The 26433-nt window shown below is 46.1% G+C and overlaps 3 protein-coding genes across 3 annotated transcripts in view; all 3 read left to right on the top strand.

Annotated features, from left to right (window-relative positions):
* The window catches only part of CDPF1 (cysteine rich DPF motif domain containing 1), a 271203-nt gene that overhangs the window by 224050 nt on the left and 20720 nt on the right, over nucleotides 1–26433 (top strand). The gene's annotated exons all lie outside the window — the stretch shown is intronic.
* Nucleotides 103–11217, top strand: LOC134501116 (polycystin family receptor for egg jelly-like). Its single transcript, XM_063308705.1, has 3 exons — nucleotides 103–193; nucleotides 406–641; nucleotides 3556–11217. Exons 1-3 carry the CDS (start codon nucleotides 103–105, stop codon nucleotides 11215–11217), a joined length of 7989 nt encoding a protein of 2662 aa, XP_063164775.1.
* LOC134501115 (polycystin family receptor for egg jelly-like) lies at nucleotides 17027–24706 on the top strand. The gene has a single exon (XM_063308704.1). It carries the CDS (start codon nucleotides 17027–17029, stop codon nucleotides 24704–24706), a length of 7680 nt encoding a protein of 2559 aa, XP_063164774.1.

Raw genomic sequence — 26433 nt, 5'->3', positions numbered from 1 at the left:
CGCAGCCTGGCCGAGCCCGCGGCGCTCGCGCGGGGGAAGGGCGCGGTCTGGGCCGGCTGGGCGCTACCGGCGAGCCCGAGGGCGGAAAGAGCGGCTCGGAAGATGACGCCCGACCGAGGGCCGGAGCGGAACGGCGGCGCGGCGGCTCAGGGGACGGCTGAGCAGGACCGGCAGCCCCGGTCTTCACCGGAGGGTCAGGAAACTTGGCCGTTCAACTTCTTTAAAGGATTAAGGCAGCGCTTCTCAACCTGGGCAACTTTAAGATGGGTGGACTTCCACTCCCAGAATTCCCCGGCCAGCACAGCTGGCTGGGGACTTCTGGGAGTGGAAGTCCACCCATCTTAAAGTTGCCCAGGTTGAGAAGCGCTGGATGAAGGTTTCCGAGGCTGACCGTGTGCCCCAAAGAGACTCCTGCTGAGTCCCCTTTCTGCTATCGCCCGAGAGCCAAGGGCCTTGAAATCATCGGGGATGTCTCCAGGAGGGTCAAAAAAGTCAAGTTGGCAGCTGCAGCCATGCAATCAAATCACTGCAAGGAGTGTAAAAAAGGGCCGGCCTTCAGTCATGCGGTCATTGCCGTTACCTGGACTGTTTTTTTGACACGCTGGCCCCCCGTGGATGTACCAACGTCAGAGTCCCCACAGGTTGAGATGTTGGATTCCAACTGGGGAGAGCTGGGTTCCAGGTTCAAGTCACAAAGCTTTCTGAGTAGTCTGTGGCCAGGCCCCTCCCCTCTTTCAGGCCAATCTCCGCCCCCCCCCGCCCCCATCCCCAGGATTATTGTTTGGAAGAACTGGCAATGACAGGAGTTTCAACAGCATTCCTTCTTCTGGATGTTTTCTCACCTTCTTAGTCTAGTTTAAGGCAGGAATTTCCTATGGTCTCCCTTCCAACTCCTAACCAGGATGGGCCCTGCTTAGCTTTTCGAGATCAGGCAAGGTGATGAAGGGCAAGAATCCTTCAGGTTGACCTCAACTTCTGCTGACAATTGGAACCTTTCCTGGTTATTTTCTTGGCAACCATACAGAAGGTTTTGCCTTCTTCCACACCCTTTTTGGGACTCTTCCCAGTCTAGCCAGTGGTCTGAGATTTCTTGGTGGTCTCCCATCCAGATACTAACAGGTCCAATTGGGGTAGGTCTTTCAATATCAAGGTCAGCCAGGTGCCCTGCTCCTTATGTCCCCCAACAACCAGTATCAAGAAGCCCCCTCCCGCTGTCCCTGGAAATAATGTGTACCCATTGTGCTGAGTTAGCACTGCTGGCGTAATGAGATCTGGTGGAGTGGGCAGTTCAACTGCATTAACTCAGTTAATAGCATGATCTTTGGGTTTGAGGTTGAAAAATGAGGGTGGAAAAATATGTCAAACACATAAGACGAGTTTAGCTGAGCTCAGCTGTAGATGGTTTAAGGTCCTCCTTGTTCATTGCTACCTACATAGGTATTTTGGAATAACATAACATAAATCACAGGGTTGCCTGCTTAAGTACGTACATAGTATTTTGGAATAAAATAAAATATAAAGTATAATAGCACATAAAAGCTTTGTTGACAACCTTAAAAATTAAAAAAAGGCCACAGAGTGCAGTCTGAACTTGGCTGTTGGCTTATTTATTTCCAAGCCAGGAGAGGAATTAATTGAATGAACTGGGAAAAAGTGAAAAGAATTTATCTTTTATCCCATACTGTGATTAATGGAGCAGCTCAAGGGTTGTTTAGAGAACTGAAAAGATTTCTCTGTTGGAATAAGGAGGAGTGTGTAAAACGTGCTAATAGATTCTAATCTTGTGTGTGTGTATGGGTGTGTATGTATTTATTCCCTAATTTTAAAAGATATATATATGTAACAGTGTTAAAAAGCTTCTAATCTAGATTAAATGATTTTTCAGCGCACAAAAGCACAATTGCATTCCCATTTTTTTCTATACATTTTTATCTTAATATGTAATGTGTTAAAGACGATCATGTTGGCCAGTTTTTCTGCAAAATGAGGAGCTAGGAGCATTCAGCACATAGATCTCAACCCGCAAACCAATTTCAGGTTTCTTCAGTGGAACAAGGCCTGGCTAATACTTTCTGATGGAGCTGTTTTATTCGGAACTTGAAACAAAGCATCTTTCTGTTTCATGCGCACCATAGAAAACAAACTATCCCTGAATCCTTTTAAAGGCGCATATATTGTGCATACAGTAAAAACATTAATAGAAGAGAAGGTGCATACAACTGCGAGCCGTTGGTGGTTACCTCTGCGGTTTGGAAATTCAGCTAGACCACAGCTATCGTGCAGTTGACAGAGTGTGGTTGATATGGTTCTTGGATAGATATTTGTTATTAATTATGTTGCGTTTAAATGGTTACTTTTAAAACCACCAACAAACGCTCCCAAACCAACACTGAGATTTGGTATTTTTAGATGTTGACCAGTAAATATTACTGCTACTTACTAGCTTCCTTACTGAAGCTCAACATCAACAGGACACAAGAGCACACACTTAGCACACCTGTATGGCAAAGCTCAGCTAGCTAGCCAGGCAAACCAACGGTGTATTTTTCCTTTTCCTTTCTACCATCTGAGTAGCACTAGCCACACTTGTGCATGAAACAGAGTAGTGCGCGCACCGCCTTTGCGCTACCTGCCTGCAAGCAAAATGAAGCATAGTGCCACGCATGTGTGCAACCCAAGCATAACAAAGCTTATACAAGCTGTGAGCAGTCTTAGTGGGGTGTGGCCACATGCCCAATTCAGGGTTGCTCAACCTTGGCCACTTCGAGACGTGTGGATGCATGCTGGCTGGGGAATTCTGGGAGATGAAGTCCACCCACCTTAAAGTGGCCACGTTTGAGAAAGCCTGCCTTAATGGTTCTTCCCTCTGAACTTTCCGGCCCCACATCCCCCCTTCCGGCCTAGCCCTGTAGGACGGAGACATGACTGCTGCAATCCTGGTGGGGCTGGAAAAGGTTTGAACAACGGTGACCCACGTGCCGGTGCTCAGGCCAGTGAAAACATTTGGAGTCTGTCGGAACCCTCGAAACCACGCAGCCGAAAGGGGACGGGATTGAAACAAACCCTCAGAACACGATTTGCTTTGGGTGCAGAATAGGTACAAAGCACATCCAGGCCAAAACGTTTGGCACGTTCTTTGGGTGGTCTGCAGCTAATTAATTGATTAGTTGACTGACTGACTGACTGATTGATTGATTGATTGATTGATTTCTACAGCCGCCCATCTGAAAACACAACTCTGGGTAGCTCACAGCAGTAATAAAGCAACAAATCATAAAAGCAAAACTAAAGCCATGCCCTGAAAAATCTTAGCTGATTTTTTCTTTCTTAATGAAGAAAAGGAGGCAGGACGCTTTGAAGATTAAGGAATCTAAAAGGCATTCTGCATTGACCGGGAATTCTGGTTGCCTGGGGCAACCGCCCAGGGTTCTAGAATCAAAACAATCTGTGGGTCCGGGCTGGAGAGGGATGCTGGCAGGCTGCTCTTCCCAAGCGCTCACCCCCCAAATGCATTGCAGAGAGCTCCTTATTTTTCTGTTGGGGTACATCGGTCAGTGTACAAAAAACGTACCGTGCCATTTTTTGCCTCCCCCTTTGCAGGTCACCTGTGCAGACCCCTGGCACCGCGTCTACCAGAAGCACGACACTGAACTTAGTCTCTCATGCTTCTGGGATGGGCACGTGGACCTGGAGTATTCCAGGATGCCCGGGCGGGCTTCGGAGATTGAGGGAGGAGAGCCAGGCCCCCAGCCGCCTCCTCGCTGTCAGTGGTACCAAGACACCATCTTGGTCACACAGACCCATCGCTGGTCGGGCCAGCTTGGGTTGAGCGAAGGCCTGGACGGAGGACACCCCCACCCGCCTGGGGCCTCGACTCGGATTGTGGTGCACTGTGTGTCAGCCCTGTGCCATGCGCCTCCCTGCACTCACCGCAACTTTAGCATTGAAATTTCCAGGCAAGATGTCCACCTCTTCCTCCTGTCACCACAGAACCTCTCCATCTGGGAATGGCAACCCGTGACTTTAGGCTGGTGCGCACGCCTTAAAAGTTCCCCCTGGAGCTACCGCTTTAAGAGCGAAGGGGGTAGCCCTGCACAGCTCCTTATTCCCAGCAACCAACACTGCGAACCGCTTGCCCACACACAGTTGCCCCCTGCCTGCGAAGGGTATTATAACTATCACGTAACCGTGCGTTATGCCCGGCGTGGATTCTATACCGTTTCGCTCCACCTGGAGAATGGGCCTCCCCTCAGCCTCAGCCTGGGCTTCCAGGTGCAACCTGCTCTGCTCCACGTCTTCAGCGCCTCTTCTGCCCTGCTTAGCCGAACCCAGAGGTCTCTTGCCCTCTCCTGGACGCTCCAGCCTCTGAGCGCCAGCATCACAGCCTACACGTTGGAGGGGCTGCAGGGCCTGGAGGAGTGGTCTCTCTCCTACAGTTACAATCCTTTTGCTCGGCAAAGCAATTTCTGCGCTCCCCCCCCCGCACAAGCGTCTGGGAAGAAGGTGATCTCCAGAATCTACTTCCGTACCCATAAAACGTTCTCAGAGGAGCTGAGAGGACATCTTGATTTCTCTAATGACACTTTGATTTTCCAAGCAAGGAGCGCTGCCCCGATGTCCATCAGGCTCAACCCACAGAAAATCAAAGCAGGGACGTACATTTTCAGCCAGGAACAGGAGCTCTTGTATTCCACCCTAGAAAGCAGCGGGCCCTCCATGACTGGGGGGCCCTCCAGTCTCCACCACCTCTTTCTCCAACAAGTGGCCCTTTCTTCCCTAATTGTTATTGAATTTGTGAAGACAGAATGGTTTAGGTTCAGCATGCACTTATATCTGAACCAAAAGGAGCTTCTGTTCAAGTCCTTAGGTGAGAAAGAGATTGATGTTCATGTCTTCAGCGGACATTCTCCGGATAAAAACTTTGTTTATATCATCTGGTTCATTCCTGTGCCGAACCCCCACTTGCAGTGTGACTGGGCTTTCAGTCTGCAGCTTTTCCATTCCAGCAAGGAACACCTCCTTTGGAATAAGACGTATACGTACAGGGACCGTGTTAAAAATGCCACTCGTTTTCTTCCTGACACTGTCTTGTCTTTCAGACCCACACAGCACGCAGGCTTTGTAGCTGAAGTGAATTGCAGGCAAAGCGGACTCGCCCGGGCCGTTTTAAAGGCCACCGTTGGTAATTATGCCTCAAGGGTGATGGAGCCAGCTGTGGCCTGCCAAAAAAGTTATTGCTACAAACTGACCATTGCGATCCATAAACCTAATCCTTTGGATCCTGTGCTGCGTTATAGGAGAGAGAAAGCGATCACTTTGCAAGCAACAGCCAGAGCAAAATGCAGGACACGTCCAGAACTAGCTCTCCTTTGGAAAATATACAAGCTTAGCACTGCGTGGTCTATTCCAGACTGGCCAAATCCTCTTGCCCTCCCCGAGGGGACGAATACAGGTGATCTCGTGTTGCACATACCTGGAAACGCCCTGTCGTACGGCTTCCATCGCGTTAATTTGACCACGAGCGTCCATCTACCTGCAGAAAATATAACGTTCACGGAGTCCAGCTCAGTTTTCCTCCAAATTCTGGAAAGTGGGTTAATGGCAGTTATAGCTGGGGGCCTATTCCGGACCATTGGCATTTCTGATCGGTGGTCCTTGGACGGGTCCACATCCTTGGATCCTGACTCTGTCGAGCCTCTGGAAGGAATTCTGTTTCACTGGTTCTGCAGCAGACGGGAATTAGACTATTCTGCGATGACGTTGGGTCCAGGTCAGAAATGCCACCCAAGACAACTTGATATGTACTGGACCCACTCCAAAGAGCCAGTGCAGGTGGTAGAACCGAAGACGCTTCAGGAAAATGCAACGTATTATTTTAAGCTGGTCATTACCAAGCACAACCTATCTGCGCACACGTTCCAAGCAGTTCATGTGCTTCCTGGTTCTGTGCCTGTTCTGAGCATCGTCTGCTTTGAAAACTGCGAGAACGCCATCAAAGTCACGGAAAGATTGGTTCTGTACGGAAAGTGTCGGAACTGCGAAAAAGCCCACTTGGCTTACTTCTGGACCCTTCTTTCAGCAGATGCCAAGGAAGTAAACTTTGACTGGGCTTCTAAAACCACAACCGGGAGAGCGAGCCCATATTTGCATATAAATTCTTTGGCCTTTAGACACATGGCTGGCCAATTCTATACCCTTAAACTGAAGGTGAGCACAGGGGGCATCCAGCTGGCGGTGTGCAGCTATTCCTTTTATGTCCATGTCCCCCCTCGGGTTGGGAAGTGTTTTATTGAACCAAGGGAAGGCATTGCGTTAATGACAAAATTCTCTCTCCAGTGCACTGGATTTGATGACAAGAAGGGACCTCTTACTTACAAGGTGATAGCCCGTTCTGATCTTGCCAAAATAGCTAACATACCATCTTTGCAAAACAATACATTTGGAACCATAGTTTATCTCGGTCATCAGCAGAAACCCCCACCATCCTTTCTCCCCAGTGGTATTCCATCTGAAAAATATGCTCTGAACATATTTGTTCAAGTATATGACACCGATGATGCATTTTCTCAGGTTGGGTTGCAGGCCACAGTCCACGAATCAAGGACCAGTAAGCCAGCTGACGTTGTTCTCCATGAATTGTATCACCTAACCAGACAGCTCAATAGCCCTAGCTCTGTCTTCCTTGAAACCAAAGATTACTTTCACGCAGGCTTCATTATGTATATGGTGGCCTCTGAATTAAATACCCTTGAGGCATTGCCAGGTTTTGATCATTCTAAAACTGAACTGCGAGAAATGCTTCTTAATGAGTCTTTGCGGATTCCCACGACCGAGATAGGGATGCTAAACCAAATAATCTCCAGTATCTGCCAAATAACACAGAACGCAAATGAAATCAGTAGGAAATCCCAAAGCATCGCAGTCAGAATCCTGAAGAAGGTCAGTGAAGCTCTGAAAAGGCACAGGGACACCGATCTTGGTTCTAAAGAAGCTGAGGTCCTCGCCAGTGGCATTTTTACTGGGCTGTCCAATGTGTTGAGGGCTTCCCTCTTAAGCCCTAGGAATGTGCATGAGAAAGCAGTCAAAGAAATCATTTCTGTGTCAGAATTATTGGCAGATATAGTCTTACAAGGCAAGGTCCCTGGGGAACACGACATTAATATGGAAGCCAAAGGCTGGTCCATCCATTTATGGAAAGATGAAAGCTGGGAAGTTTCTAGGACTCTTGCTGTGAGAAGATCCTGTAAGAACTGCTTTTACCCTAAAGTGAAGTTGGAAAGCCAGGCGGAGTTACCAGCAGATGCCCTGATTTCTATTGTCCATTACGTGTTTGAGGAGAATCCTTTCCCTTGGCTGGTGAAGGCGGCAGATAGTCCCACGGTTGTGATGGGGTTCAAGGTGACCGGTGCCAAAGCCAACGGTGGCATCACTGGGGTCACCCCTAGAGTGGCCGAAGTGATCGCGGATAGAATGGATGAGGATCCCATTGCATTTAACCTGACAATAGGGCTAGATAAAAAGCGCGCTGCAACTGCAGGAGGGTTTAGCATAGAAGTAAATAGAAGCTCTCCAGACATATATATCCAGATTTTGTGCAAGAGGGACATCACTTTCAATGTCTCTATCTACTTGGGACTCAATTTTAGCAACCCCCCGGTTCTGTCTTACACTGCTTTCTCTGATAAACCTCCCCTTCTGCAGAAAAGGGAGACGGACACCAAATGTGCAATTAAGGCTCCATACATCCTTTGCCTCCCACGGGCATTGCTCTGGTCTGGGCTCCAAGCCAAAGCTGCAAATAAGCAGAATATTTCGGTGGTCCTAAGATCTCGACCCCTGGTGAGAAGGCAGACCACCAAGGTGGTCCGCATTGTGGTTTTTACCGCAAGCTGCCGAGATCTGGGTCACCTTCCAAACTTTGAACCTTCCGGAGAGACCTGCCGCCTCGGCCCTCAGACCAGGTTGTCCAAGCTCCATTGTGTCTGTGGAGCAAGTCCCAAAATGGCCCAGCGCCCGTTCTCAAAGCCTTCTAAGCCTGAAGTCAGATTTGTGGCTGGAACATTTGTTATTTACCCCAATCCTTTGGATTTCAAGAAAGTCCTCTTAGCGGATTTTGACACAAACCCAGTGACACTTTTGACCGTGTTTTTCATTTTTGCTGCCTACATCTTCTGTACCTCCTGGGCCATAATGAGAGACAAAGATGACATGAGGAGGAAGAACAAAATCTTTGTCTTGCCCGATAATGACCCTTATCACAGAATGCATTACCTGGTGACCATCTATACGGGAAGTCGCTTGGGATCTGGGACCACGGCTGACGTTTTTCTTGAACTGATCGGGAGGGATGGCTACAGCAATGTCCACTGCATGAAGCACCCCAAATTCCCAACCCAGTATCGTGCAGCCGTTGATACCTTTCTTCTAGCTACCAGGTATGACATCGGGGATATTGATTGCCTTCACATCTGGCACAATAATGTTGGTTCTTCCCCAAACTGGTACTTAAGCAGAGTCAAAGTATTCAATGTGGATACTCAGCAATCGTGGCTGTTTATATGTAGGAACTGGTTAGGCCTCGGCAAGGCGGATGGCAAAATAGAAAGATTCATTTCTGCTTCAACAACAAAATCAAAATTACAGAAAATGGATTACTTTTTGATCTGCCTGGCTAGAGACTTGGAGGATAACCACCTCTGGCTTTCCATATTTTCTCAGGTGGTCACCGGTTCCTTCACCAGGGTGCAGAGAGTTTCTTGCTGCCTAGCTATCATGCTTTCGACTCTGCTCCTGAACATCATGTTCTACAGCGGTCAGGAAGAACGGGATGTCATTTCCTTACAGCTACGGATTGTGAGATCCATGTACATCGGATTCTTCAGCGCTCTGTGCTGTGTCCCTTTGCAGCTGACTATCACCGTCTTATTCAGATATTCCCAGGAAAAGCCTTCCGACGACAAGGACGAGGCGGTGCCTGAATACACCCCCTCATCTTCGGAAACCAGCGAGGAAGAGGACAGCTCCTCGTCGTCCGAAACGTCTGACGAGGAAGAGGAGGCGAAGTCAGCAGTTAGCTTAGGTAACATACCGGAAAAGGAGGCCCCTTTGGTTACTATGAAAAAAAGGTTTATTATGCTGATCAAGGTGTTGACTCGAAAGCCGCAGTTTGCCTGGTGGTGGAGATACGTCGCCTGGGTCCTTGTTTTTCTAATGTCCTTCGTTTCTTCTGTGTTCATCATCTTGTACGGCCTCGCCTACGGCTACAGTGCCTCGACAGAGTGGTTCATAGCATCCATCACGTCGTTTTTTGAGAGCGTGTTTCTGCTTCAGACCCTAAAGATGGTCACCATCTCCGGTGTGAGTACCATTAGTGTCAAGTACTGCAAGAACATCTCCTGGTTCACTGCAGAGCAATACCAGAAGATGAAGCTGGTCAGAGTGAATATAGATGCTAAGGATGTCAGGAAGTTTCACCACGAACTGATCAGGATTAGGGAGACCAAGGAATATGAGCCTTTGGAAGAGGACGAGGTTGTCATCCTAAGAAAGAAAGTACGAGCGCAGCACCTGGCATTTGTCTTCATAAAGGACATCGTTTGTCACCTTGTCTTTGCCTCTTGTATTTTAACCTTGGCTTACTCCACTGAACCCACAGTTTCTTTTTACCAAAATAAAATTATCCATGATAAATTTGCCGTTGGTCTGTCCAAGGCAACGAAACTTGAGGACATTTACGTCTGGATGAGTGACACCTTTGTACCATTGATACATAATGACTATCGACCCACCTACCTTTCAGACTCATGGACCAAAATCCTTGGCTTGCCCAGAATGAGACAGGTCAGAGGACAGCATTTTGAAAAGCCGTGTTTTCCTCCAGGCCACTTTGCAAATAAGTATTCGATTGGTAAAAGACCCTGTCACTATGATTTTGCTTCTGATCCAGAGGATCAAAAGCACTACCGTGGGTCATGGGCCAACCCAATCAAGATGTCCACCTCCAGTTACACGGGTGATTTTCAAGGGTTTACGTATCAGTCAGACATTGATCAATGGGAATATAAGTCATATGGTGTGGTACATTCATATGGTCCTGGAGGATACTCATTTTATTTCTTTCCAGGAGAACAACAACCCAATACAACAATAAGACTGGAAGATCTGCAGAGGAATAAATGGCTTGATGAACGGACCTGGGCTGTGATTTTTGAGCTGACAACCTTTAATCCGGATGTAGATCTATACTGCAGCATCACAGTCATTTTTGAATCTACCAGCTTGGGGATTATTAGCTCAACTTTGTCCGTTCATTCATATAAACTCTCTAAATTCCAGTATGAAACCACCACTCAGAAGGTTCTTTATGGAATCATTGTGTACATTCTTGTATTCTACCTGGCGGATGAATTTCATATGTTACGTCAGGAGAGAATAGGTTATCTCCAGACAGCGACAAACTTAAATAATTTCGCCATAAAGAACATCTGTATGTTTTTCTTACTGCTCATTGCACTGAAATTCAAGCTGGCGTTTACCTTGTTAGAGTTCTACCTGCTTCATCCAGAAGAATTTGTTCCCTTCCAGGTTGTTTCTCAAATTGACCAGCTCTACAGGATGGTGGCAGGTGTTTTAGCTTTTCTCCTGGTGCTGAAACCCTACCGATACTTCAGGTTCGTGTTCAATGTGCGTCTTGCAGAGCAGACCATGTCAGTTGCCTTCCCTGTGTTCCTTCACCTGACGGTTCTTGCCGCTCTGCTGTTCTACATATACATGTCATTTGGGTATCATTTATTTGGCCCACACGAGTGGCATTTTAGTACTTGGTTTCGCTCTCTGCAGACTGTAGTTTCCTACTGCTTTTCGGGGTTTAAGCAGATGGGCGTGGCATCGGGATGGTGGCTCACGGTATTTTTCCGAGCTTCGTTCCTAGTTACGATGGTGTTTGTCTTCATCAACTTGTGGAGAAGCCTGTTGATATCAACTTACACGTCAGTGAAACAGGCAGTTTACGAGCAGCATTCAGATGAAGCAGAAGCAATAAACTTCTTGTACTTGAAGATGCAAAGCGCATGGTGCACATTAACTCGCCAGTCAGCATCTCCAAGCGATCACACCAACGTTACAATTTTCGGGAAACCAGTAGTCAGGGGTGGTCAACGGCCAGGGTTGAAATGCAGTCGAATAAATGGTAAGAAAATGGTTTACCTTTCAGCTTGAGGAAGACATCAGTAAACTTTGAATGCCTTCTGCATTATTTCTGCCCCAAGCGGATCGCCAGAGTTTTCAGTCTCAGAAGGTTCCGTTGCAAACATCTGTCTTTGATGCAAGCCTGAATCTTATTTCTTCTCTAACGACAACAAGCAGCCCCATATTTAGTACACATTGTCATTTTTTAAAAAAATCTGTTCTGTTCTGTTCCTCCAGTTACTATTCCAATAAATAATATATTTAAACCATGTGCTTTTTCAAGGTTTTTTTTTTTAGGCTACCTGTCAGAGGATTAGTGAAGTTAGGCAATTCTGCTATTGTAGTAAATTTTATTGGTACGGCATTTGCAACCAGGCTGCAAATATAAAATCAAATGATGAAAAGTAACAGGACAACCCAAGACAAGGCAACCAAACCACTTTTCTGGTTTTTAGCCTGTTATTTGTAAGATCATTATCAGTATTTTGTGTGATTTTAAAACCTCTGTCATTGTTGTAGTAAAACAAAAAAAAAGTCAGCTCCGGAAGTGTCACCAAATTCACACCCACAGTCTTTGGAAAATGCCCATAAAATGCCCCCAGTGGATATGGCTATTATAATATGAGGAAGGAGCATACTATTTCCAATATTTGAAGTTTGTAATTGTGAAGATCAGATTCAAATTAGTTAAATTAATGCAAACAATTGAAATATTCAAATATTTAGTGATGCTGTTTAATTAATCAAATGTGCAGTAGGGTTTCACTGTTTTTCTTTTATAATTAGTGCCCTCCAATTTTCCCCAAGTTACTTGGTTTGCTTTCCTTTAAGCTGGCCATTAAATTATATATAATCATAATCTCTTTGAATTCTGACATATTAACTGTTCTGTTAACTTTGAATATTCTATCTGAACTTACATTTTTCATTGACAAATCAGTCAGGTCTTTAATCAGCCAGTATTGATTATTATTTTTATCTGTGACATAGAACCTCTTTGGGGAACATGTTCCTGTAATTATTTTTTCTTCCAAGACTGAAAATATGAAGCCTATTAAGAAATAAACTTCTCATGATTTATAATTGGCACGGGCAGTGAGATCCCCAAACTCAATTTCTGTTTAATCTGGTCCACTCTCATAAAGCTGTTGCAAGATTGGTGTTTGGTTCCACAAGGTTCTGCCTCTATTTTCTTAGTAATCCAGAATAATGACATTCATAGGATTGTATTATATAGCAAACCAAATTATCGTTCTCCAAATAGAACCACTTTCAGCAAAGGATCGTTACCTTGCCATGGTGCTGGAGCTTGAGCACCTCAATGATGCCATGAGCTAAACCGTGAAGGGCCACCCAAGATGGGAAGGTCATGACAGAGAGGTCAGACTAAATGTGATCCCTGGGGAAGGTCATGGCAACCCACCCCAGTATTCTTGCCGTGAAAACTAAATGGATCAGTACAACCAGAGATATGTCGGTATACCATCGGAAGATGAGACCCCCAGGTCGGAAGATGGTCAAAATGCTACTGGGGAGGAACAGAGGATGAGTTCAACTAGCCCCAGACGTGATGACGCAGCTAGCTCAAAGCTGAAAGGACGGCTAGCGGCTGACGGTGCTGGTGGTGAATGGCGAATCCGATGTTCTAAGGATCAACACATCACTGGAACCTGGAATGTAAGATCTATGAGCCAGGGCAAATTGGATGTGGTTATCGGTGAGATGTCAAGATTAAAGATAGACATTTGGGCGTCAGTGAACTGAAATGGACTGGAATGGGCCACTTCACATCAAATGACCACCAGATCTACTACTGTGGACAAGAGGACCACAGAAGGAATGGAGTAGCCTTCATAATTAATAGTCAAGTGGCTAAAGCAGTGCTTGGATACAATCCAAAAAACAATAGAATGATCTCAATTCGAATTCAGGGCAAGCCATCTAACATCACAGTGATCCAAATATACACCCCAACCACAGATGCTGAAGAAGCTGAAGTAGAGCAGTTCTATGAGGATCTGCAGCACCTACTGGACAACACGCCTAAAAGAGATGTTATTTTCATCACGGGAGACTGGAATGCTAAGGTGGGCAGTCAAATGACACCTGGAATTACAGGTAAGCATGGCCTGGGAGAACAAAACGAAGCAGGACATAGGCTGATAGAATTTTGCCAAGACAACTCACTCTGCATAAGAAACACTCTCTTCCAACAACCTAAGAGATGGCTTTATACATGGACTTCACCAGATGGACAACACCGAAATCAGATTGACTACATCCTTTGCAGCCAAAGGTGGTGGACATCTATACAGTCGGTAAAAACAAGACCTGGAGCTGACTGTAGTTCAGATCACGAACTTCTTGCACAATTTAGGATCAGACTAAAGAGATTAGGGAAGACCCACAGATCAGCTAGATATGAGCTCACTAATATTCCTAAGGAATATGCAGTGGAGGTGAAGAATAGATTGAAGGGACTGGACTTAGTAGATGGGGTCCCGGAAGAACTCTGGACAGAAGTTCGCAACATTGTTCAGCAGGCGGCAACAAAATACATCCCAAAGAAAGAGAAAACCAAGAAGGCAAAGTGGCTGTCTGCTGAGACACTAGAAGTAGCCCAAGAAAGAAGGAAAGCAAAAGGCAACAGTGATAGGGGGAGATATGCCCAATTAAATGCAGAATTCCAGAGGTTAACCAGAAGAGATAAGGAATTATTTTTAAACAAGCAATGCACGGAGGTGGAAGAAGACAATAGAATAGGAAGGACAAGAGACCTCTTCCAGAAAATTAGAAACATTGGAGGTAAATTCCAGGCAAAAATGGGTATGATCAAAAACAAAGATGGCAAGGACCTAACAGAAGAAGAGATCAAGGAAAGGTGGCAAGAATATACAGAAGACCTGTATAGGAAGGATCACAATATCGGGGATAGCTTTGACAGTGTGGTCAGTGAGCTAGAGCCAGACATCCTGAAGAGTGAGGTTGAATGGGCCTGAAGAAGCATTGCTAATAACAAGGCAGCAGGAGACGACGGCATCCCAGCTGAACTGTTCAAAATCCTGTGAGATGATGCTGTCAAGGTAATGCATGCTATATGCCAGCAAATTTGGAAAACACAAGAATGGCCATCAGATTGGAAAAAAATCAATTTACATCCCCATACCAAAAAGGGAAGCACTAAAGAATGTTCAAACTATCGAACAGTGGCACTCATTTCACATGCCAGTAAGGTAATGCTCAAGATCCTGCAAGGTAGACTTCAGCAATTCATGGAGCGAGAATTGCCAGATGTACAAGCTGGGTTTAGGAAAGGCAGAGGAACTAGGGACCAAATTGCCAATATCTGCTGGATAATGGAAAAAGCCAGGGAGTTTCAGAAAAACATCTATTTCTGTTTTATTGACTATTCTAAAGCCTTTGACTGTGTGGACCATAACAACTTGTGACAAGTCCTTAGCGATATGGGGATACCAAGTCATCTTGTATGCCTCCTGAGGAATCTGTATAACGACCAAGTAGCAACAGTAAGAACAGACCACGGAACAACGGACTGGTTTAAGATTGGGAAAGGAGTACGGCAGGGCTGTATACTCTCACCCTACCTATTCAACTTGTACGCAGAACACATCATGCGACATGCTGGGCTTGAGGAATCCAAGGCTGGAGTTAAAATCGCTGGAAGAAACATTAACAATCTCAGATATGCAGATGATACCACTTTGATGGCTGAAAGTGAAGAGGAACTGAGGAGCCTTATGATGAAGGTGAAAGAAGGAAGTGCAAAAGCTGGCTTGCAGCTAAACCTCAAAAAAACCAAGATTATGGCAACCAGCTTGATTGATAACTGGCAAATAGAGGGAGAAAATGTAGAAGCAGTGAAAGACTTTGTATTTCTAGGTGTGAAGATTATTGCAGATGCTGACTGCAGTCAGGAAATCAGAAGATGTTTAATCCTTGGGAGAAGAGCAATGACAAATCTTGATAAAATAATTAAGAGCAGAGACATCACACTGACAACAAATGTCCACATAGTTAAAGCAATGGTGTTCCCCATAGTAACATATGGCTGCAAGAGCTGGACCATAAGGAAGGCTGAGAGAAGGAAGATAGATGCTTTGGAACTGTGGTGTTGGAGGAAAATTCTGAGAGTGCCTTGGACTGCAAGAAGATCAAACCAGTCCATCCTCCAGGAAATAAAGCCAGACTGCTCACTTGAGGGAATGATATTAAAGGCCAAACTGAAATACTTTGGCCACATCATGAGAAGACAGGACACCCTGGAGAAGATGCTGATGCTAGGGAGAGTGGAAGGCAAAAGGAAGAGGGGCCAACCAAGGGCAAGGTGGATGGATGATATTCTAGAGGTGACGGACCCGTCCCTGGGGGAGCTGGGGGTGTTGACGACCGACAGGAAGCTCTGGCGTGGGCTGGTCCACGAAGTCACGAAGAGTCGGAAGCGACTGAACAAATAAACAACAACAAATAGAACCAGCTAGATAACTTGCAGGTGGACAACACCATGAGGCCAGGGAGGCTACATTTTGACATCTCTGAGCACATTTAGCATTATTAAAACGTATCACAACTATTTAATGGAGACATGACGAGTCACAAAACAAGCCAGGAACGAAAGGCGTGGAGATGTGCAGCCAACCTCGGTTGATACCAAAAAGCTAAACTAGGTTGAGCCTGGTTTAGTACTTGGAAAGTGCACCACAAGGAAACCTCAGGACAGGAGTATGTTTTTGTACTTATGAGCAGTGCTCAAATGCTGCATTGGGGTCTAGGGCATTGATTTTCTTTTGAACCCCCTCAGCCCCCTTCCCCAAAGGCCAAACCTTTTGGCTTTGCCCTTTATTCAGCTGGCTTTCGGGGCAGTAAAAGTGTTAAGAGCCCAAAGACAGCTCTGCTGAACCAGACCTGGGCCCATCTTGGCATTTTATTTCTCCCAGGGGCCAACAGACCCCTCTGGGGGGCTCGCAAGCGGGAGACGGAGGCCAACCCCTGTCCTGCCATTGCTCCCCTACAACTGGTGGTAGGGACTTGCTTCTCCTGACCCTGGAAGTTCCATGGGATCTTCAAGACCAGCATCCCTTGATAAGCCTTTCACGAGTTTATCCCACCCCTTGGAAAGCCATCCAAGTTGATGGCTGCCCCCATGTCTTGTGGGAATGAATGCTACGGGTTCATCACTGCCCTCTGGCCTGTTCTCTTTCTAGTCAGCTTCAAGGGGTGGCCCCTGAACTTAGGATTTGGAGAAAGAGAGGAGAACGTATCCTTGTCCTCTTTCTTCGTGCCATGGAGGATTTTATACACCTTGATTGTGTCTCCCCTTTTCTGGCAAGCTAAAGAGTCTGTTCTTTCCTTCTCTTGTAAGCTCCGAGTCACCTCGCCTGAGCTTACCCATTATGTGCTTGCCACAACTGCAGATGCAGACATGTGACACCCTTAGCAGGGCTTCATCCCCGTGATCATCCATCTCACTGTCCATTGATCCACCTTCAAGGTCGGCCTATCTAAGGGGGAACAGGACTTCTAACTCCACCACCATCTTTTCAGTCACCACAGTGCTTTGAAATTGCCACATCCTATCTGAGCCTGCAATAAAGCCAGGATTTATTGTAACTGCAGCGAAGACGGAGGAAGAGTCCTGTGGCATTCAGGGGGAGAAAGAAAGGGCAAGAAGTTTGGTGGCCATATTGGAAGTGGAAATGGATCACCCAGGGCAACTGGAGAAAGACTCTAGAATCCACCCGCTCACTTCCTCCCACTGGGATCCCTGAGGTTACTGAGCAACGGCTGAGCTGCAGAGACTGTTGTCTTTCCAGTGGGAACGATGCCATTCCTTCGGCCTCTGCTCTTCATCTTCTGCTGGTCCTGTTGCTCCCCCAGCACGCTGGCGGCCCTTCTTCATCTAATGCCGCCACCACTGTCAGTCACTTGCACCAAGCCTGAGAACCACGTCTATCAACGACAAGACCACCGTTTCCAGGTCTCGTGTCTTTGGGACAGATACGTGGCGTTGCGCTACTCCAAAGCCCCCGGAGGGAACCCCAAGGATGGAGGGGCAGAGTCTCCAGTGCCCCCTCTCTGCCACTGGTATCGGGACTCCATCCTGGTCAACCGCACCACTCACTGGACGGGTCAGCTGACGTTCGGCCCAGGCCTGCCAAGGGAAGGTCCCCATCCGCCCTGGGCCAGCACGCAGATCATAGTGCAGTGCGCCTCCGTTTTGTGCTCGGCTCCCCTGTGCTTGTACCACAACTTGAGCATTGAGGTGGTGGGGCAAGATGTTCACCTCTTCCTGCTCTGGCCGCACACGCTGCCGGTTTTGGAAAGGCAGCCTGTGCGCTTGGGCTGGTGTGCGCGCCTCAAGAATTCTGCCTGGCGCTACCGCTTCAAGAGCCAAGGGGGTCACCCCGAGGAGCTCCTGATTCCCACCAACCAGCACAGTGAGCCCCCGCCATTTACGGTCTACCCCAGCGCGGAGTTGCACCAAGTCTGCAGGTCTTACTACAGCTACCACTTGACCGTGCAGTACCCCCACCGCGGATCCTACGCCGCTTCCATCAGCGCGGAGCCTGGACCCCAGATCAGCCTCCGCCTCGACTTCTTTGTGGAGCCTGCTCTGCTCTTCGTGTTCAGGGTGACGTCCAAATTGCAGAAACACCTGCCTGGGAGCCTGACCCTTTCTTGGGACCTGCGGCAGCTCAGCCGAGAAATAGTCGCTTACCAACTCCTGGACCCACAGGGATCCCTGGGGCAGTCCCACTTCTACGATTACAACCCCTTTAGCCTGCACAGCCGTTTCTGTGCTGTGCCCACGTCCCACCACACCAAGGAAACGGTCGTGGCCAGCATGTACTTCCATACCAGCCAGAGGGTGGTGGGGAGAGTCAGAGGAAAGCTTGATTTCTCAAATGGGACCTTAACTTTCTGGACCAGCCGGGCAACCTCAATTTCCATCAGGCTCAACCCACAGAAAAACACGATTAGCACTTACATTTTTAGCCATGCCCAGGGCCTCTACTATTCGACCCAAAAAGGCAGTGTGGACAATGACCCCGGTGGGAACTCCACCCTCTGCTATGTTCTCTATCAGCAGGCAGGTCTCTCTTACCTGGTTACAGTCCAATTCATGCAGCCCCAGCTATTTAGATTCAGCCTGGCTATCTATCTGAATCGGAACGAGGCTCTCTTCAAAACTCTAGGGGGAAACGAGATGGAAGTTTATGTCTTCAACAGCACTTCTCCTGATAGCAGCTTGGTCTACGTTGTGTGGTTCATACCTGTGCAGCATCCGCTTCTGCAGTGTGAGTGGACCTTCAGTTTGCAAGTTTTTGACTCAATAGGCAGGAACTTGGTGAAGAACTACAGTTTTGCCTATGCCGATCAGATCCGAAATGCAGCTCATTTCGTTCCTGATGCTGCCTTAGCTTTCAATCCTGCCTTGTATGCAGGCTTTGTAGCCAAAGTGAAATGCATGGAGACTGCAAGGACTCCTATGGTATTCACAGCGATGTTTAATACTTACGTTGCAAAAGTCATAGAATCCCAAATTGCCTGCCAGCAAAAACCTTGCACCATTCCTGAAATTAGGATCCACCAGGCTGTTGATACCCAACGCATCCTGTATTACGCACAGGGGACTGAATTTACTCTAGCAGCAGACATGCAGGTCAATTGTCCAGGCCCCAAAGCAACCAAGGTCATCTGGAACATCTATAAAGTCTCCAGTCTGTCAGATACACCAGACTGGTCCAAGCCTCTTAATCCACCTGGCGTTGAGGAAAGGAATTTCATTGCCTTAAAAGTCCCCAGCTCAAGCCTGGATACTGGCTTATATCTTTTTAATTTTACGATGCAGTTGATTTCATTCACCCTCCCCCAGAAGGTAGAGCGCTCTGATGCAGTGCATGTTGAGATTGGGCTGGACCGTTGGGGGGCGGCCATTGCTGGCGGCCAGTTCCGGACCGTTGGATTTTCTGACCGGTGGATTCTGAAGGGATCTGTCCTGTTTAATGGTGAGGTGGTCAGTCTGTCTCAAGGACTGTCCTTTACTTGGTATTGCACCAAACGAAAAACAGACTATGCATCAATGACGCTCAGCAGAGATGGGAAATGTCATCCAGACCAAGTTGATTTGAAGTGGACCGCATCCTCCGATTCGATTCAGATGGTGCTTCCCCAAACCCTTCAAGCAAATACAACACACAATTTTCTCCTGGTGGTTCAAAATGGTAGCAGGATAGCTCAGGCTCAGCAAGCTGTACATGTGCAGGCTCACAGTGCCCTCCTTCTGAACATTGCATGTATTGAAAATTGTGGAACTTCAGTGATTCCAACGGAAAGATTTTGTCTGTCTGGTAAATGCGCGAACTGCAGGGAAATCAAATCCTCGTATTACTGGTCACTGCGCTCAGCCCAGTCCAATGAGATCAAATTTGACTGGTCTTCCAAGACAACTACTGGAAGAACCAACTCCTATCTACATCTCAGGGCATCTGCTTTGGTCTCCATGGCAGAAGAGTCCTATATTTTGAGCCTAAAAGTCATAACCAAAGATGGACGGTCATCTCTCTGTGAATATTCTTTTTATGTTAATGCTCCACCACAGGTAGGAAAATGTGTCCTCAGTCCAAGGATAGGTACAGCTTTTCTAACAAAATTCATTATCCAGTGCAGTGGATTTCAAGATAGAAATGAGCCTCTTGCCTATAAAGTAATAGCAGCATCAGATCAAATTAAAATTAGTTCCATATCCTCCATTCAGAATAATACTTTGGGGATAATCATCTACTCTGGACATGAATCCCAAACTCCCTGGTCTTTTCTCCCCCCCGGTAGACCATCCCAGAACTCTGCTTTGACTATATATGTTCAAGTTTACGATGCCCTTGGTGCATTTTCTCAAGTCACTTTGCAAGCGACGGTGCTGGATCAAAGAAAACAGAAGACCAATGCTCTCCTCCATCATGAACTGCATGAGTTGATTAATGGGTCAAGTGCCCCCGTGGCTGCGTCGCTCATCACCAAAGATTACTTGAGTATAGGCTATATTGTGTACATGGTGGCCTCGGCCTTAAACAACATTGAGGCTTCACCATCCAGCCAGGTTCCTAAAGCAGCTCTGCGTCAACGTCTGCTGAATATAGCTGCAGGGATTCCTGTCACTACTACTGGGGAAATCAATCAGGTGGTTCTGAGTATTTGTCAAGCAACACATGAAATCGCTGAAGTCAACAGGGCAACCCAGCTGCTTGCAGTAAGGAAATTAAAAAAAGTCAGCAAAGCTTTGAAAAGACACAGGGATCAAGGCTTAGGCTCAAAGGAAACTGAGATTCTTAGCAATGGGATTCTCGCAGGGTTGTCCAATATCTTGAGTGCTTCTCTCTTGCATCACGGAAATCCTAATGCAGAAGCCGTTAAAGAAGCCATTTCCGTAACAGAAGTATTAGCAAATCTCGTTTTACACGGCAAAGTCCCTGGTGGGCATGAAACGAATATGGTGGCCGAAAACTGGACCATCCACCTATGGAAAGATGAAAAATGGGACATTTCAGAAACTTTCTCAAAGAGAAAGCAATGCAGGAACTGCTTCTATCCAAAACTAAAGCAGGGCTCTCATGTGGAATTAGGGGTAGATAGTGTCGTTTCCACTGTTCTATATGAATTTGAGCAGAATCCTTTTCCTTGGTTGCATTTCACAGACAATATTGGAACAATGGTGATGGGATTCAAAATGATGGGGACCGATTCTAAAGGGGGCATAACCAGCGTTCTTCCTGATGTGGTGGAAATGATCTTGACTAGAAAAAACAAGGCCATCTTTGACTTGACTATAGGGCCCGATAAAAAACGTCCTAAAACAACGGGTGGCTTTAACTTGGAAATCAAAAGAAGCTCCAGTGACATTTTCATCCAACTTGTGCCCAAAAGGAAAATTACTTTCCAGGTATTTATCTACCTCGGTGTCAATTTTAGCCATTCTCCTTTAGTTTTATATAATGCTTCCCATCTCCGTCCTCCAACAGTCGTTAAAAAGGACACAGTGATCCCTGAATGTGCGATCAAGGTTCCTTATGTCCTCTGCCTCCCAAAGTCATTGCTTTGGTCTCCAGCCTATAACAGTGGAGCAGACATACTTAACATTTCCGTTGTCTTACAGTCACACCCGATCGTGAGAGGCCAAACTGCAAAGTTTGTCCGCGTGGCTGTTTTTGCAGCTGGTTGCTTGGAGCTAGACGGTGTGCAGGATCAGTGGAAAGAAGACACATGCAGCCTCGGCCCTCAAACCAGTTGGTCCAAAATCCACTGTGTCTGCAAAGCAAAAAAACATAGCCCAAAGTCAACTAGATCCAGTTCAGCAGGGATCTCTGGACCTGGAATCCGATTTTTGGCTGGCAAGGTACTTTTATTTCCCAACCAAGTTGATATGAACATGTACCTTTTAGCCCCCGCAGGGAAGAATCCTGTCCCAGGGTTGACTGTGTTTGCCGTTTTTCTCATCTACATTCTCTTGGCCGTCTGGGTGAGAAGAAAAGATAGCACTAGGATTGAAGAGCAGATTATAGATTTGCCAGATAATGACCCCTTTCACACAATGAGATACCTTGTTACCATCTATACCGGTAGCCGTCCAAGAGCAGGGACCAAAGCTGACGTGTTCATTGAGCTGACTGGCCAGAATGGGTCGAGTGATGTGCATCACTTGAGGCATCCGGCATTTCCAGAGGTCCTTCAGTGCAGACGCATTGACACTTTTATCCTAACTACCAAGGAAGACTTGGGGGACCTCTTCTCTATCCACATCTGGCACAATTACGGTGGCTTTGGTCCTAACTGGTACTTGAGCCGAATCAAAGTCAAAAATGTAGACACTAACCAAGCATGGCTGTTTCTGTGTAGAAAGTGGTTGGCTCTTGGCAGGAATAACTACCAAATAGAATGGACTTTTGAGGTCACTGATCCAGAAGTCCCCATAAGCAGAACTGATTATTTTTTTATAATGCTTAGCTATGGCTTGTTCAAAGACCACCTCTGGTTCTCTATCTTTGTTCACATCGTCAACAGCAGTTTGAGCAGATTCCAGCGGCTCTCATGCTGCTTAGCAATACTTTTGAGCTCCCTGCTGCTCAACACTATAATCCTCAGTGCCAAGAAAGAAGATGCTCATTTCCTAGAACTGCAGTATCTGATGTCTATAAGGACTGGCATTCTCAGTGCTCTTCTCTCCATTCCTGTGGAATGGGTTGCAGTGACCTTGTTCAAGTACTCCACGAAGGAGCCTTCCCCGTGTAACATCGCTCAGGGTCAGGGAAAGGAAAGTTCCCCTTGCTTGGCTGAAAACCTTCATAAAGAAGGCACCCAACCTTCAGAGATGAAGTCAGAGCAATTTCCAGCCACAGACAACAATTTCAGTAATAATTATGTAGCTGAGAAGGAAGCAACTTTGGGTAAAGCCCAGAAATTGCAATGGCAAAGATGTTTGGCCTGTAGTGCGTGGCTCTTTGTCTTCTTCATATCTGGGGTATCGTCATTTTTCGTCACATTCATTGGCCTCTCTTACAGTAACAAAACATCCTCTGAATGGTTAATAGCTTCCCTGACATCGTTCTGTCTCCACGTGAGCTTCTTTGAGACTGTACAAATTGTTATTTTCTCAGGCTGGAATATCTGTTTGGCAAAATACTGCAGAAACATCCCGTGGCAAAGCTATGAAGGTATGAAGTGCAAAACGAGAATGATGGAAGCCAATGAGATGAGGAAGGTGCACAATGACCTCGTTCAACTGAGAGCTTCCAAGAAATACCAACCAATCAAGGAAGAAGAAGTTATAGCTCTTCAAAAGAGGCAGATGATTCAGTATCTGGCCTACAAATTTGTAAAGGACATGATCTGCCATTTTATCTTCCTAACCTTAATTTTAACGATTTCACACCCAATAGATGTTACCAGATCCTTTCATTACAATCAAGACATGTATAGAAAGTTTTCTCCTAATTTAACCATGTTGAAGGGAACACTGGATGTTTACAACTGGGTGAACGACAGTTTTCTGCCGCTGATACACAATGCCGATCACCCAAGCTTTCTTCTGGACTCCTGGTCCCAAGTCCTGGGATTGCCCAGAATGAGGCAGATAAGAAGTAAATATTCTGCTGTTAAATGTTTACTTCCCCATTCCTTGAAAAATACATTTATAATGCATACTTTCCGCTGCCAGAAGAAATATGGGCTTGACCCAGAAGATCAAGCCAACTACCTGGGCTCCTGGGCAGCTCCGACCAACGCCCCCATTCCCAGGCACAGTGCCGAGTTCTTAGGCTTCAGTTACGAGCCAAGCGCCGCCAAGTGGGAATATGTCTCCTACGGACAATTAAACGAATACTCCTCCAGGGGATATACTTTTTATTTTTTCCCCAAAGAACCACGTGTGAATTCAACGAAAAGGTTGGAAGCTTTGGAATCGAAAAACTGGATTGACAACAAGACCTGGGCAGTGATTTTTGAACTGACAACTTTCAGCGTTGATGCTGATATGTTCTCTAGTGTGTCTGTTGTCTTTGAATTTTCTTTACTCGGCCCTGTGAATGCAAGTGTCATGGTGCAGTCTTACCAGCTCCCATTTTTCTCACATCAAACCATCAGCCAGATTTTCCTCTTTTGTTTAACAGTACACATGCTCATAATTTATATTGTTGATGAATTCCACATAGTGCACCAAGAACAGCTGAGATATTTTGCCACTGCCACCAATCTGATCAACTTAGGGATAAAGACAGTCTGCGTACTGTTTTTGGTGATGTTTGTGTACAAATTCAAGCTTTCTTCCGACTTAGTGCAATTTTACTTACTTCATCCCCAAAAGTTTGTCCCATTCCATATGGTTTCCCAATTGGACCAGAAGGTCAGAGATATCCTGGGAACTATGATTTTTTTCCTGGTTCTGAAAACATACCGCTATCTCAGATTTCTGTATGATTTACGCCAAGCCCAAAAATCCCTGCGCTCATCCCTCCCTGGAATGATCAATATATCCATAATGGGAGGGATATTTTTTTATGGATATACCTCATTTGGGTATCTGGCATTTGTCCAACACGAATGGAATTTCCGTGGCCTGGCTTCTTCCTTCACAACCGTGTTGTCGTATTGTACCCAAGCATTCAGGAACACCGAATTTATGGCTGACAAAGTGTTGGGGGCTCTCTTTTTAGGATCCTTTATGTTGGTGATGATTTGCATTTTTGTCAATTTAAGCCAAGTCATCATCATGTCGGCCTACAAAGACATGAAGGAAATTGTTTGCCATGAACCTTCAAATGAAGCGGATGTGATGTATTTTATAATCCAGAAGATCTACAGAATGTGCTATTTTGCCCACACTGGTGCCCATACGAAAACAGAAACCGATCTTTTTAACACTATACTGTATGGGAAATATATCAAACGTCGAAGGCCACCCTTAAGAAAACACTTGGAAAAGAAACAAAGGCTTTATCTCGTTGTTTGAGGAAAGCAATCCAAGTATGCATTTGTTTATTTCCCTGGGCTCTTCCATTGGATCATACTGAATTTCCAACCATTTTCTGCTCCCATCCCAGGTAATCCTCTACTGCTTTGATTTAAAATGGTCATTCTGGAAGTCCTCCAGCAGTTGAGTTCCTAGTTCTGGGCCAGTGACCAGCCTAACTTTCATCAGCAAAAGGGTTGAATGGCAGAGAATAGGAGTGACGTCCTTGCTGGGGAGATGTTCAGCTTGCTCAGAATCTGCCCGGGAATGCGGCCCTCCTGAGCATCACGCAGTAGCTGTAGTCTGACCAACTCGTCCAGTCGCTTTGTGCCAAGCAGATACAAACACAAGAAGGTTTAAAACAAAGAAGTGAGAAAACCTAAGTCCACTGTTGATCACTGAAGGCTGCACAGTGGCCAATCCATTTGGTACCCTTGTTGGAATGTCAGCTCAACGGTGGGAAGTTGTCCACATAAATCTCAGCCACCACAGAGAACCAAGTCACTACAAGATGATGCATGGTAGAATGGGCAGACACATTTGATGCCCAGAGACCAGAAATGGAAATGCTCGCAGGGGTGTCTGCATGGGAGGGGGGCAGGGGGTCAAGAAAATCAAGATGGTGGCTGTGACTACCTGATTGAAGCCTGGCCCTTTTTCACGTGCTTCACGCATAAAAGAGGAGTGTGGCTTCAGTTGTGTGGACGCAGCCTCCCTCTTGATGTTTTTGACTCCCTCTCCTACAGACACCCCCAAATGTGTATATCTTTACTGGGATTAGGTTTATAGTTGTTTATAGCAGCTGGCATACTTCCTTACTGAAGACCTGAACTCTTTCCTCCTGTCTTTCCTGGTTCCATATCTTTCCTTACTTTATCGTTAGCTTTTTATCTTAGGAGTTTCCTAGTATTGCCACTTTTTTGAGCTTAATAGTTATGTGATATTTGAAACGCAGTGATGTGTAAGTCCCTTTTCTAATCAGCCACCAGCAAGCATTGCTATGTTAAAACTTCCCTGTTTATCTGAATAAATTCTATAGTTTTATTCAATGAATCTTTGATTGATATTAACAATGCCTGTTCTTTTTACACTTTTCTTGAAAGTTCCCAATTTGATTTGATTTCAACGTCACTATTCAGTTTGGAATAGTAAGTTTAAGAGGGGTGGACTTCAACTCCCAGAATTCTGGAACTTGAAGTCCACCCATCTTAAAGTGGCCAAGGTTGAGAAACACTGGGCTAATCCTTCCCACTCAGCCCTGTGATATTATGCATACAAACCCAGAGATCCTGCAAAAGCTTTCTTAACAGCACTGAAAGCCTTACATCCCAGACTGAGGGGAACTCCAGCAGACAACGACCTTGCAAGGAATGACATGGCATTAATGGGAGGAGGAGGAGGAGGAGAATTAGCTTGTAAGTACAAGGCAAAAAAATGGGTTCAGAATTAGAAGAAAGACCATCCTTGGTTTTAGCATCCATAGATAAGAGTCTCTGCTGGAAGAATTTGAAATAAATATAATTTCTTGTTGATCCATAGAGAAGAATGATTAATATATCCAGACGCAAAGGTCTGTGAATTAATTTACAGTAAAATATATCTAAAGATGTATTTAAAACTTTCAAGTTTTATGGGAAAAATTTATGGGAAAAAGATCAGTTTCTACTTAGGAGAGGTCAAAGCTCCTTGGCTCAATAAGAATAGTATTAGTAAACCGTCAATCAAGA

This window comes from Candoia aspera, chromosome 7 (assembly GCF_035149785.1).
Source record: "Candoia aspera isolate rCanAsp1 chromosome 7, rCanAsp1.hap2, whole genome shotgun sequence".
NCBI classification, from domain to species: Eukaryota; Metazoa; Chordata; class Lepidosauria; order Squamata; family Boidae; genus Candoia; species Candoia aspera.
This window is presented reverse-complemented; position numbering and strand designations above follow the sequence as displayed.

What these genes read in the sequence shown, in the direction of transcription:
- LOC134501116 (XM_063308705.1), top strand. Translation starts at nt 103, where the DNA reads ATGACGCCCGACCGAGGGCCGGAGCGGAACGGCGGCGCGGCGGCTCAG. An exon ending in GCCCCGGTCTTCACCGGAGG is followed by an intron (nt 194 to 405) that starts GTCAGGAAACTT and finishes TGTGCCCCAAAG; the next exon opens with AGACTCCTGCTGAGTCCCCT. An exon ending in CAACGTCAGAGTCCCCACAG is followed by an intron (nt 642 to 3,555) that starts GTTGAGATGTTG and finishes TACATCGGTCAG; the next exon opens with TGTACAAAAAACGTACCGTG.
- LOC134501115 (XM_063308704.1), top strand. Translation starts at nt 17,027, where the DNA reads ATGCCATTCCTTCGGCCTCTGCTCTTCATCTTCTGCTGGTCCTGTTGC.